This window comes from Thunnus maccoyii, chromosome 17 (assembly GCF_910596095.1).
Source record: "Thunnus maccoyii chromosome 17, fThuMac1.1, whole genome shotgun sequence".
Taxonomy (NCBI): Eukaryota; Metazoa; Chordata; class Actinopteri; order Scombriformes; family Scombridae; genus Thunnus; species Thunnus maccoyii.
The window spans coordinates 11371806-11385034 of record NC_056549.1 but is presented as its reverse complement, the minus strand read 5'-3'; the positions used below and the strand labels follow the sequence as shown (position 1 = coordinate 11385034).

The 13229-nt window shown below is 40.5% G+C and overlaps 1 protein-coding gene across 3 annotated transcripts in view; it reads right to left on the bottom strand.

The window, feature by feature from the left end:
* Positions 1 to 13229, bottom strand: part of LOC121882298 (1-phosphatidylinositol 4,5-bisphosphate phosphodiesterase beta-1) — a 111909-nt gene that overhangs the window by 25331 nt on the left and 73349 nt on the right. For all 3 annotated transcript variants that reach the window (XM_042390444.1, XM_042390443.1, XM_042390445.1), the window contains 5 exons: positions 8967 to 9113; positions 7520 to 7677; positions 4990 to 5072; positions 4595 to 4679; positions 994 to 1168 (listed from right to left, as the gene is read on the bottom strand). In XM_042390444.1, coding sequence (XP_042246378.1) covers positions 994 to 1168; positions 4595 to 4679; positions 4990 to 5072; positions 7520 to 7677; positions 8967 to 9113 — 648 coding nt within the window. The remainder of the gene's footprint in view (positions 1 to 993; positions 1169 to 4594; positions 4680 to 4989; positions 5073 to 7519; positions 7678 to 8966; positions 9114 to 13229) is intronic.

The window sequence follows — 13229 nt, the reverse complement described above, 5'->3', positions numbered from 1 at the left end:
TACTTTTATTGAATGATGTTGCAACTGAACACCAGTCAAAACTAAGGAAGGAGACAATAGCCTTCCTGATTGTTGTGTTTAGAGATGTTTTTCTCTGTTTACAGAACCACAAATGTCATTGGGTTCACCCCCTCTTTTGAAACCAAACCTACGCCCTTGGACAGACTGTCTCATAGTCTGTCAGCACAGATTAACCATCTCAAATTCCTTGTACACACCAGCAAAAGTGATTACTGACAGTTAGAAAATAGTCAAATACTTGTGCTGCTTATTTTCTTACACCAGGGGGCAGTGTGTGTTAGTGTAAGAGTGAAGCTTGCAGCTCAGCAAAAAGGGAAAAGGAAATGTGATTGATCATAAAAACTATCGTTATTTACAGCTGAATGATGTATGTATAAACATGTGTAAAGACTGGGAAATGTAAAGTACAAAGAAAAGAAAACACTGATGCATGCACTGACACACACACACACACACACACACACACACTCATACGAAGCACACATATAAAGTTGGGCCTCCTCCAAAGCATATATGAATGATAAGGGAAAACTAAAACCAGAGAGCAGCTGTGAAAATACCTAAATCCATAAATTGAGATATATAAAGGTTTACCAGACAGTTATAGTATAATGTACACACAGTGATATGCACACACCCACACAATGAAGGCCACTACTGGCCAGTGTTTAAGACACCCCAGTGACTAGCAGGGTATATGCCTGACAGCGTGTGTATGCAACAGCCTATAATACCTTCAGCTGATGGAGAGGGCCATGAAAATGATGAATGATAAACAATAGCACTGTTTCACTCCACTGATTCAGTTTCTGGACGGCACAGAGGTGTCGGTCCATAGTGCAGATGGACCCAGACAGGCTACATTTTACAACTGAAACATCATAACTCAGTGGTCCCAGTGTGACTTGATGGCTCTGTTTGTAGGATGTGAGTGTGTGTGTGTGTGCTTTTGTGTCGATGGGAGTGCTTCACCTGCACTAGGAGAGGAGGGCTCACACACGCTGGAAGAATCACTGTAGGTGTTAGACACCTGCTCAGACAGTTTTTTCTTGGTGCTTCCGCCCGTCTTGTGATGTTTCTTCTTGTTCTTCACCAAGATCTTCCCCATCAGTTCCATCGGGCTGGGCAGTGGCACACTAGACTCCATCTGGAAGGGGTGTAGAAAATGAAAGAGGTAATGAAAATCATAGAAAGGTCAGATTAATTAAGGAAGAAACAAGTGCAGAAGAAGTTCTGCAGATAATGTCATACTCAACTGCATGGTTATAGGATCTTGTGGAGGATGGAGCTATGGAGGTTTTTTGTAACCAAAACTATGAAAATCAGTTCCAAAATGTTGGTATATGGCCAGCGATTTCTCCTTTACGGCCATATTTTACCAAAGTTTTGAGACAAATTAGCCAGTTACAAGACCAAAATACTGAAGCTGCGTTTTATAACTTTATAAAATGATATGTACTGGAGGGAGTTACTTAACATTCATGGCAGTTTCAGGGAAAAATCCTATTCTGTTAAAAATTCACGATGGAATATTGCTGAATAGAGCTTGTTAGTGACCGTAAGGATCCGCGCTGAGCATTACAAATTCTGTTGATGTAACAGCTGAGAAGTTTACACTTCCAACACTAAAATCAGATTCCTGGAGGAAAACTGCGCGTTAAACACAAACACACAGCCTCTCAAGGGAGCTGACTAGAAGTAGGCAGATCTCTGATTTATTTATGGGGTACACTGCTTTTGGATCACAGTGTTTAGGGATATTAATAATGCATTATTGGGAAAGTCGGCACTGATGTTGAATACACGCACACACACGCACAACCACAGTGTTTACAACATATCAGCTATAAACATAACCAAACTTTAAATGTTTCTTACTTTTACTTTTACTTCTTTCAGGAGCAAGAAAACAGTGGTTTTAACTCCAAACTTAAGCCAAGCTGCTCCATACAGTAACCTACTTTTCTAGCTCCCACACACACTCATGCTCACCTTTCCACTAAGAGGCGATAAGACAAAGATTAGACATCCTGTTTACCTTGGCCTCACTCAAACAGTTCCACTTAAATGGAACTAGTTCAACGCTGAATTTGGCACGTAATCTTGACTCCACTCAAATGCACCACACAAAACCTGTTGATTTAAACAACAACTTAACAGGGTGGATTCAATTAAGCTTTTCTGCCCCAAATCTCCAAACCTCTTTTTGCTCCGCTGTAATAAGGGAGTGAAAAGTGGGCATCAACAAAGCTGGTAGAAACAGAAAATTCTCAACTCAGAGGCAAAAGCAAACACTCAGTCATTCTTGCACCAGTCTTTTTTGGGAATATTCGCTCTGCCCTTCATCATTTTAAAGCCCTCAAAAAGCTGACAAATTGTGTTTCAAGTGTGGCAGATTTGCAGGCGCCTTTGCTGAACTTTGACCTGTTAAATAACAAGACTCTCCAATGTCAAGCTCATTTTAGAAAAGCAGGCACTGGCTTTTCCTTTAAAATTTATTGTCTGTTTATATCCTGTTTGTATAACTGCGCTGAAAGAGCACAAGTAGCAGAGTAAGAGCTGTGCTATGTGCCGACAAGTACAAGGACACTGAAGTGTTGTTTTGCTAAATAGGTGTATCATCTTGAATTTGTGGACGGTCATTATTAGCCTGCTAGCCATGCTAGCTCTAGCGGCTTATGCTCGCTCTTCTGTCCACATTATTACCAATCATGCCTGCTTTCTGCATGCAAGGACATTTCACCTTGCCAATTCTGGTCTGTCTGCAGCTTAAAACTAAGCCTCATCAAGATTGAACAAATTGCAAGAAAAATAGCTTTATTTCTCAACATATTTTTTCAGCAGTTATAATGAAAATAATGTTTTGGCAATTCAGCCTTCATCAGCATAATGAATGCAGTGATGAGAGCCATATAACAAACAGGAAAACATGTTCATAGCGAATCAAATTTTTAAATTATTTCAGCTTTTTTTTTTAAGAGCAGACTGTTCTCAGCTTAATTGAAAAAACAAAAACAAAATAAAAAACATAGTTACCAGGTTTTCTCTCCTGTTCACCACAAATGACAGTTTTGTGAGGTGGCGATACAGGAGGAGCTTGAGAAAACTGTAATCCTCTTTACTCTCACCCTAGGCTCAGCTGGAACCAATCTAGCTATATTACCCTATCTGCCCCTGCCCCTATGGACTTATGGAGCTGATATCCCATTCGATATGCTGTATACACGGCTGTCTCAACACAAGAGGGGGGTGGTTGTCATTGCTCTCACCTTTCCCAGTTATTACATGCTCTGTGGAAGTAATCTGATTCCTCAACGGCACTTTCTCCTTCTGTCTCCTCTCTAACTTTTCCCTTGGTGTCTGTCTTCTCATATCTCTCTCCTTCTCCTTCCCCCTTCCGCTCCATTCGAAAAGGCTTCTCCCTGATAATACTTCAATGTCAAATCCAGTCAGAAAGCTGTAATTCTCAACGGGCTGTGTCTTTGGCAGGCAGAAGCACTAGAGGAGCTCCCTGCGTGCGTGAGATAATGCTGCATCTGACTGCTGGGAACTTTAGCTGCTCTGTAGTGTCATACCAACAGTGACAAGACATCCCTGGTGAATAACGCGAAGGAAGTAAGTGGTATGTTAAAGTGCATAGGATTGTATATATGGTATGTTTTCATGTGTGTCCCAGACACCATGAGGGATGCCAGAGTGTGTGCGACAAGTGTCTACATTTGCCTCACGTAAGTGCCTGCGTCATTACACACAAAGGCGCCTTTGGGGGGAGAAAAAAAAGAGTTTTGCCACAAAGGGACAAAGCAAGCTTTTGACTGGTAGCCATGGCAACAGAGGAGATACAGATAAAGGGCTGCCAAGAAAAGCCACGTTTAGATTACAGCGTAAAACACTTTTGTCTGAACATTTAATCTTACACGGCTGTCTTTTGCGGTCTTTCCCATGATAACGGAGAGGTGATGCAGAGGAATAAAAATCACTGTGGGATGAATCATTAAAAGTTCCATGGCACCTATATAGCCACAGGTATGTGTGTGTCCGTGATTAAAAAATGAGAATGAAAAGAGAGAAAGACAGATATAAAGTATGTAGGAGGCCATTTAGAAGCGTGCCCGGAGTGACAGAATGTCAGGAAAAACAACGACAATACGTTCTGCCAGGTGCTACAGGGCATGTCGATATGTTGCTGTATGCGAGAAAGATGGAGAATGAGAGAGAAACAGAGATATAGTTACAGAGAAATAGCAGTGTATGTGAACAAATGAATTAATATATGTGTGTGTGTGTGTGTGTGTGTGTACATGTGAGTGCGAAATAAGTCGTGGCTCTCGAATATATATCTGTATGGGTGACATACTGGGCAGCAGTGTTCAAGGACACTTCTTCTGTGCACTCATCTGTGTGATAATATCTGCTGAATCCCTGGCTGCTGGCCATGTCGTATGTATGTGTGTGCATGAGCCAGAGAAAGAGAGAGAGAGAGAGAGCACCAAAGTGTGAATGTGTGTGTGAGCAAATGCACGTGTGTGTGTTTGTGTGTGTGTGTATGTGCTTGAGCATCTTATGTACTCACAGGATATTTCTCCAGAGGTTCTGTCAGTAATGCATCTCCAAATATTGACCGGCAGTACTCTGCCATCTTGGCCTGCTGCTTTGGTCTGGGAGCCATCAAACAAACAAACAAACAAACAAACAAACATACACACCATCATGAATTTTTTTTCCAGATGCCAAATATATACTTAATATGTATCCTAAAAAGCCCCTTGGAGCCATTAATAGCTCAAACAACCAAGATGAGAAATGAGAATTACTGCCCTAAAGCTCTGTAGATGTTTACACAGCTGATACAAACAGAAGCTGATTTGGCCTACTGATGTTAAACCAGCCAATGATAGGCAGCACTGATCAATAAGTTTGACAATCATAGTTTTTGCACCGCTGACTTCAAATGATCTGCTGACTTACGAGTCCACATGGTTCTCAAAAGACAGGATGACAGGGAAGGGCGAGGTCTTGAAGGCACACTCTGCGATAGCCTCGATCACCTCCTAAAATACACAAACAGAGAGGAAAAATATGAAATTATAATATAACTATAAATTATGTTGAATACAGAATGTTATTACTATAATTTTAGAAATGTAATGCACAGTAACAACAATAAATGCTATCACTATAGAGTCAAAAGAAAGGAAAAACTTCAAACACTCTTGATTTCGTATATGAGCCAGAAAAATTCATAACCACAATTTTGTGATTCCCTACATTTCCCAAGATGCATGAGGGCTGCCCCTAGTGAACATGCCTGTTGAAATCAATGAATGAAGGAGAAAGCAATAGCAACAGTGATCAGATAAGAAGATAGTTTCTCAGTGGTGCAGAAAAATAAATTAAACCCTGCCTTATTCCAAATGCAATATGTCTGCATGGCATTACGGTCTACTCCGTGTGGCTTTGTGTATCAAACGCATGTATCAGTGTAACATCAGTGCAGCGGATTTCTATTGTGAAGCTCTTTTGTGTCTGTGCTGGATGTCAACATACTGTTACATTTTTTAAGTTAATAATGTGAAGCAAATCCTGGAAAAGTAAATCCTAAGTAGCTGATGATAAGCAGAGTGCTATGTCATTCATATCCCACAAATTTCAACACGGACATGTTTATGGAAATGGGAGCTGAGGCATAAAGTCTTTAAATCCAGTGAAGACAGTTCAACATCTGTTATCGGATTTCTAAGCCACTGATTGTCTAAGTCAATTACACCACCATTAACAACAGTGTCAGTTCAGTTAATACCTTCATTTCCATTTGCTCCATCTCCTCCAATAAAAATCTTTGTCTGTAATTGAACCCTTTCCATCTGTAGCTCTTTTCCATCCACTGTCTTTCACAACCCTTCTTTTTGTATTTCACTCCCAGTCTAATTCCATTAGGCATGTTCTACTTCTTCTGTTACTCTCATTAGATCTAAATTCCCTCCATCAATCAATCCACCCACCTTTCCTTCTTTCTTTATCTCCTGACACCTACTCTGCCCTATTCACACCCTCCTTCTATTCATGTATTTATTATTTTTGTCCTCTCATCTTCTTAGTCTTCGGCTAAGCGCCCCTCAGCGCTTCTCTTTAGGGCCATTCAGTGTGTCCCTGTCCATTTCGATTTGCCATCTGTTGCATGCAAGCTTGCCCAATTTTTTGTTTTCCCCCACTTTCCTCCATACTTCATTTTATCTTCTGTGTCTGACTCTTTATCTGTCTGTTTTTCTATCTGTGTCATAGTCCCTGCTGTATATAATGTTATTAAAGCCATGAACAATACACAGAATTAACCACCTACAGTATAAAGCTAAAGCTTTCCCTTTCCATTTGCTTTACATCTTTTTTTTAAAAAATAAGCTGCTGCACCTTGGTGTCTTGGTGTTTGAAGTTGCAGATCAGTGCCGCTGCTATGTACACACACATCACATGCTGTGCGTAGGGCACCAAGTGCCGGAGGGGGCACCAAAACAGTCTAATGATCATCTTAATAATCATAATGATGAATTATTTAAATTTAAGATTGCGCTCAACCACAATAGGCACCACTAGACCATTATAGGTAATATAATATACATAATTGCTCAAAATAATAAAATGAATTATGGTGCCCCCCTCCCCCTTCTCCCCGTGCTTTGTTTCATTGCACTTGACAAAGTTAAGCCTGACGGTAAAAAAATATTGGTTTTGGCTTGACTAGATTGACTGAAATGTTCAATATAATCTGAAGGCCAAAAAAGACTACAATGTCAACAGTTTTCACTGACTAAAACTACACTAAAATAGTTACAGTTTTCTTTGACTCAGATAAGACTAAAATGCCAAGACTTTTAGTCAACTAAAACTTGACTTAGAAAAAACAAGATGAGGTTGATGAAATATGATAAAATCTAACAAGGACATTTGACACAGGACTAAGAAACCATGAAGCAATTACACTTAGGGCACCCAAATGGCCAGTAGTGGCCCTGTTGCACACATAAATGCCTGCCAACACACTTGCACCTTATTGTGTGCACTAGGGGGCAAACACATTTCTACCAAACAGAAATAAAGGTAAAAACTCAGAAACTGGAGCCCATTCTTAACCCCCAAAATATCTAAGAGTACAACAACAACATCCACTTTAAAATCAATTCAAATGAACACGTTTGAAACATGACAGGTGGTGTCAATGAAAGGGTACTTGAGTTAATTTGATAGGGATGTGGGATTCAGACAAAAACATCAAAAAGGTTGGGAATCACTGAACTAAAACACAGTTGGTTGTGGGTGTTGGCCAAACCTCAGCACTGACATTTCTCCCAACCAATCAGTGTTTATTGCAGTAGATGGATGATGTATACAACATGTGGATTACAGCTTTCAGATTTCAGCCCACACTCCCTCTTTCTCTGTTCCCCAAACCCCCACTCAACCCCTCGCCTGAATCGCTATCAGTCTACGCCACTTGTGTTACCTTGAAGGAGATTTCAGTTGTCATGGTGAAGCCGTGAGTGATGACAGGCTCTTCTTCTGTGGTGCGACCTTTCCAGCAGTCCAGTTCGATGCAGCGGCACCCTGACAGGAGAACCTGTTTGTACATCTCGACTGAAGAGTTTCCTGCGAGCTGGCCGGCTGTACATAAGTAAACACACACACACACACAAACAAACAAACACCACTTCAGGTAACTGTTATATTGATCCCAAAAGTATGAGGATGCCTATAAAAGCATGTCCTCCCATTTTTCAAGAGCTCATTAACCACATTAGTTACTAGCGTGCAGTAAAACAATACAATCGTCGTTATCTGAAGCAGGCAAATCTCATCACCCTGTCACCATTAGCAAAGCAATTATCTCTTCGCATAAGCAGCATGCTTTCCTGCAATATGGTGGAAACTGTGTCAAACCGAGAGGCAGATCTGTGTTTCATTTCAGGCAGCACCATCCATTTCCTCCTGTTTTTTCATTCCTATTCTCATTTTCCTAACTCTTTCTTTCTCTTCTCTTGACAGACATCCTTATTAAACCTCCATTAGGGAAACACTTTTTTTTACATAATGGGTTCATGTGTTGTACACTGCACAAAACATTACTTTAATTTACAATGGAACAATAGGATGGAAATACATCAACATGAATGAATATGTTGCACAAGCTGCTGTCAGTCTTATAATCATTTGTGGATCTTTCTTATAAAGTCGTGAAATATAAATACAGCAAGGACAGACATGTATTCTGCATTACTGCATCTCTCTGTTGCTTATTATAATATCACAATGTGTCACAATGAAAATACATAAAGAAAAACAGTGTTCGTGAGGAGGAAATCAAGGACCTGTTGTTTGTTTTTCTCATTTCTTCATTTCGCAGGCTATGAGGCTGGCCTATTACAGAAATTCCATTTTTTCCATCGCTGGAGAAATTTGATCCACTTGAAAGATTCAATGCTCTCCAGTTCCCCCCAGAATAGATTTGAATAGATGAATTCTAATATCCATTGAAGAGAAAATGGCCTCTGTATGGTGCCTGCCATGCCTGTGCACTGCCGCGAGCCAGTTACTGTGACTACCAGTCTAAAGAAATATTTAACTCATGAATATCAATGAATTGAGTCTCATGGCATGACTTGATTGGATAACCTCTTGAGAGGTAACGCAGAAGAGGGGGCCTGATATGCGCCAGCACATTTGATTGACTGACCAGTGAGGTATAAAGTCGGGTGTATTCACTTGCGCATCCATAAATGTATATATAAATGAACGAGTGACCTGCTGACGTGAGGATGAATGAGGATGCATGTCTGCAATCAGTCAGGAATAAAGTCAGCCTGAGTGTGAGTCTGTGATTGCAAATCAGACAGAGAGACAGGCAGAGCTTATATACGCAACAGATTTTTGATTTGTGAAGTGTATGTGTGTACCTGTGAGGTATGTGTTGTGTGATGAGTTGATGAAATAGTGGGAAAGGGGAAGAGTCATGTCTTCACTCTGGTCCAGCTTCTCAGGGGGCATGATGCTGTTCTCCTCACCACTCAGATACCTGGCAAAGCCTTCCACCGAGATCTGACCTGCACAAACAAACCACAGCGCACAGACATGTTATTCAAGATGATAAATTTGAAAGGTCAAATCAAGTCAATTTTTATTTGTATGCCTCAGGCGGCTTTATAATCTGTACAGCAATAAAACATCCTCTGTCCTTAGATCCTCAATTTGAATAATGAAAAACCCTTAAAAAAAAACTTCAATGCATTAAAAAATACTTGTTGCAAGTATTTGATCGTACACTAAAATATTGGCCAAATTAAAATTTTGACCTCATGTCAGTGCCAAATGAAAAGTCAAATGATCACAGAAGTTATTATAATTCATCCCAAGGGTGGCATGAATGTATGTACCAAATTTCATGGCAAGCAATCTTATTGTTGTTGAGACACTTGACTCATATCAAATTTGAATCTGGTTGGCACTAGATGCAAAGCCAGTGGATCACCAACGTCATTAACGTCATTCTTCAAGGGACAGTGCTCAGTCCCCTTCTCTTCTTAATATACACCACCTCACTTGGTGCAATCACAATCATCCACTCCCATGGTTTCTCATACCATTGCTATGCTGATGACATAACGTCATCCTAATGTTCCCCTCGGAAGACCTCAAAGTCTTGGCACGGATCTCGTCATGCCTTGCCAATATCTCGGCATGGATGAAGGAACGCCATCTTCCGTTTGACCTCTCTAAAACTGAGATCCTCGTCATCCCAGCCAGTCCCTCCACACAACAACAGATCAATTTCCAGCTCAAATTAGCCCAACTCATACCAGCAAAGTCTTCCTGAAACTTGAGTGTCATTATTGATGACCAACTGGCCTTGATTGCGCACTTGTGTCAATTTGCCCTATACAACTCCTGGTGCAGGCTCTTGTGAAATCACACATTGACTATCTCAGCTCCTTACTAGCAGGTCTCCAGGAATGCACGTTCAAACCTCAGCAGATGATCCAAAATGCAGTGGCGTGTCTGGTCTTCAACCAGCCCAAAAACAGCACATCACCCCGCTGTTCATATCCCTCCACTGGCTCCCAGTTGCTGCCTGCATCAAACTCAAAACCCTAATGCTCACTTACAAAACAGCAACTAAAACGACTCCCGCCTACCTGAACTCCCTCATTCATATTCAGATTCAGATTTAGACAACTTTATTTATCCCAGAGAGCAATTCAGTTTCACTCAGGTCCTTTCACTCAGGTCTACGCTCCCTCCTGCTCAATACAGTCTGCCAATAAAAGGCGCCTTGTACCACCACGACAACAGGTCCCTAAGTCGCTAACTAGACTCTTCTCCTCTGTAGTTCCGATCCGTAGATCTGATCCACAGAGTACCTCTTGATCTTTAAGAAAAAGCTAAAGAATCAGCTCTTTTGCGTACACCTCCGCAAGTGATGGACTTATAAAAAAATACATAAATGTATATTATCCTCTTCTATGCACTCTATGCATTGCCTCTATGCACTTAGCTTTATAGCACTTGTGTTGTTCTATCCTGACTAGATCCTTGCTTGTGTTGTTTTAACTCTCATATGTACCTCACATTGGATAAAAGCCAAATGAAAGTGTAACACTGTAACATTAAGGTTTCATTGTTTGGGAACCGTGAATGTTTGCACAACATTTTGTGCTAATCCAAATAAGAAATGTTGAGATATTTTACTGGATAAGTCCAAATTTTGACCTGCTGGTGGTGTGATGAAAAATCACGAAGGTCATTAGAATTCATCCTCAGGTGGCCATGACTGTATGTACACAATTTCATGGCAATCCATCCAATAATTGTTAAGACATTCCAGTCTGGACCAAAGTGGTGGAACAACCCACCAAACTACCAGTAATCGCCAACTGCCATCCCTAGAGCCATGCAGTATAAATGTACACATACTGTATATACTTTAAGCATATATTTGTGTGTACAATCTACTGTGTACATAAAGTATATTTGCAGGCGCATTCAAATAAACAGTTGGAAGACTGTGTTCAAATGTTTTTAGAGGTTACATTACAAAAATGGTCCTAATTACTAATTAAAGCCACACTGAGATTACAATAGTAGTTCAAATTAGCAGGAGGCCTAATTCACTGTCTGCTGAAAGCCTTTGTGGTTAATCCTTAAAGCCTATGCTGTACTTCTGTGTTTCAGTTTCTTACATATTATGATGTTATCAGCATTTATTAGAAAAATTCAAGGTGGCTAGCTTGATAAATGCATAAAAATTCCTCTGATTTCACCAAGTATTTATAATACACAAATAATTTTCAACACTTCAGGCTCTACTTGCTTCCACTAACACTGCTACTGTCCATAATAAGCCAAAAAGGGATCTGAGAAAACTACCCTGAAGCTGTTCTTTCCATGTTTGATTTCTTTGTCAAGGTCACTCATGTTAAGCTTTGCCTTTTTGCTGTCATCACTGAGATCATGTCTTCACTGAACGTGCTGTAGAAAGTGAATACTGCTGAATAAATAAGTAATAAGCAGCATTTGAAAAACATTCACATCTCCAATCATCCAGACACAGGATTAAAATTTCCATATGCATTACCATACACATCACACACCGCACCTGCATGGATTACATTTTGTTCAGCATATAGCAAGTGCTCAAAGCGAACCTAAAACACTTGCAGCCTCCTCCACCCACGCGCATACACGCTCACTTGACGTTATGCTAAATATGCTAAGTGATGCAAGCTTGACGGGTGCAGCAGGTCCCTCCGGCCACTTTATGCTAATTAATGCGGTGCCGCCCTCTGCAGAGTTGCTGGACTAATTAACGCTGGCTGCTGTCTGTGACATCTGAGCTCAGTCACATTCAGCGTCTTACTCCCTGGTGACTGCCAGGACCTCCTTTTGCCAGGCTGAGGCTTAACCTCTGTACCATACTCACACACACAGATATAGACACAGAGTTTCCCTAGATCCCAAGACATTTGTAGGTCTTACGAAGAAAAATGGTGTTAACATGATTGGGATTAGAGGTGTACCTGAGTGAGATTGTAAAGGTGTGACTGAATGGTGAAGTTGGATCTGAAAGGAGGAGAATATGAAAGGCTACATCCAAATCCCATTTAAAAAAAAAAAGGCTTTCAGCCACAATAAGGACTCTGTTCAGCAAAGAGGACACTGCAGAGGAAATTCATTCTGATTTTAATGATAACCTGTAAGACAAGAGTGGACACAACTGACAAAACCACTGACAAAGAGCTTCCTCTCTACAATCACTGAAGATGAATATGCAATGATATGCTACCAGCCACTTTAAATGTAAGAGACTTCAAGTGTCTTGTTTCATTTAGCATTTTATTCATTCACTTTCAAATAATATTGAAACCTTTGAGCGAGCACAGACTAAAGTAGTCCAAGACAATGAGAGAGCACTGAAAAGATGAATGAAGGGTGTAATATTCACACAATCGAAGATAGAAATGGAGAAAGTGAGACAGAGAAAGGAGAGTGAGCAGAAAAGATAACATTTTAAAGTAAATGTTTACTACTCCTAAATTAAACAGGACCTACGAAGGCGAATGCATCTATGCATCCACAAAATGCTTTTTCAGTGAATTCTAAATGTAAATGCCTAGTATGTGCATGACCACCCATAAATCTATGTACATTTCTACATGCATGTGTGAGTGTCCTTGAAAGAGGAAAAAGTGTGTGTATGAGTGTGTGTGAAGGTAGCATGTGGAACTCTGGACCCCTCTGCAGAGCAGATGGCAGCACTTCCTCCGGCTAGATAAATACTTCACATGGGGAAATCTGTCACTGGGACAGAGAAGGGCATGCTTCCAGAGAGCCTGGGACAGGATGAGCACACACGCCATCACAGTACGAGCACATCACGGTGATCAGAGTCAACCACTGGGCGGTCAAATTGGATATTAGAATGTGGTTTAAAAATGATTTAGGGACTCCTGATTCATTTTGTCACACATTTGAAAAGCCACAAAAGGATGTATTTTACTCAGGAGAGATTATTAAAATTGTGTTCTGCTTGACTCAGATGAGGTCAATTTAGTTTATATGCAATCAGTAATAAAACATGCAAATGTGATTGGCATAATGATGATATAGTGAACAGCTTTTTAGATAAACAATCTCTTCTGGCAGTAAAGATTAGCATTTTTTCC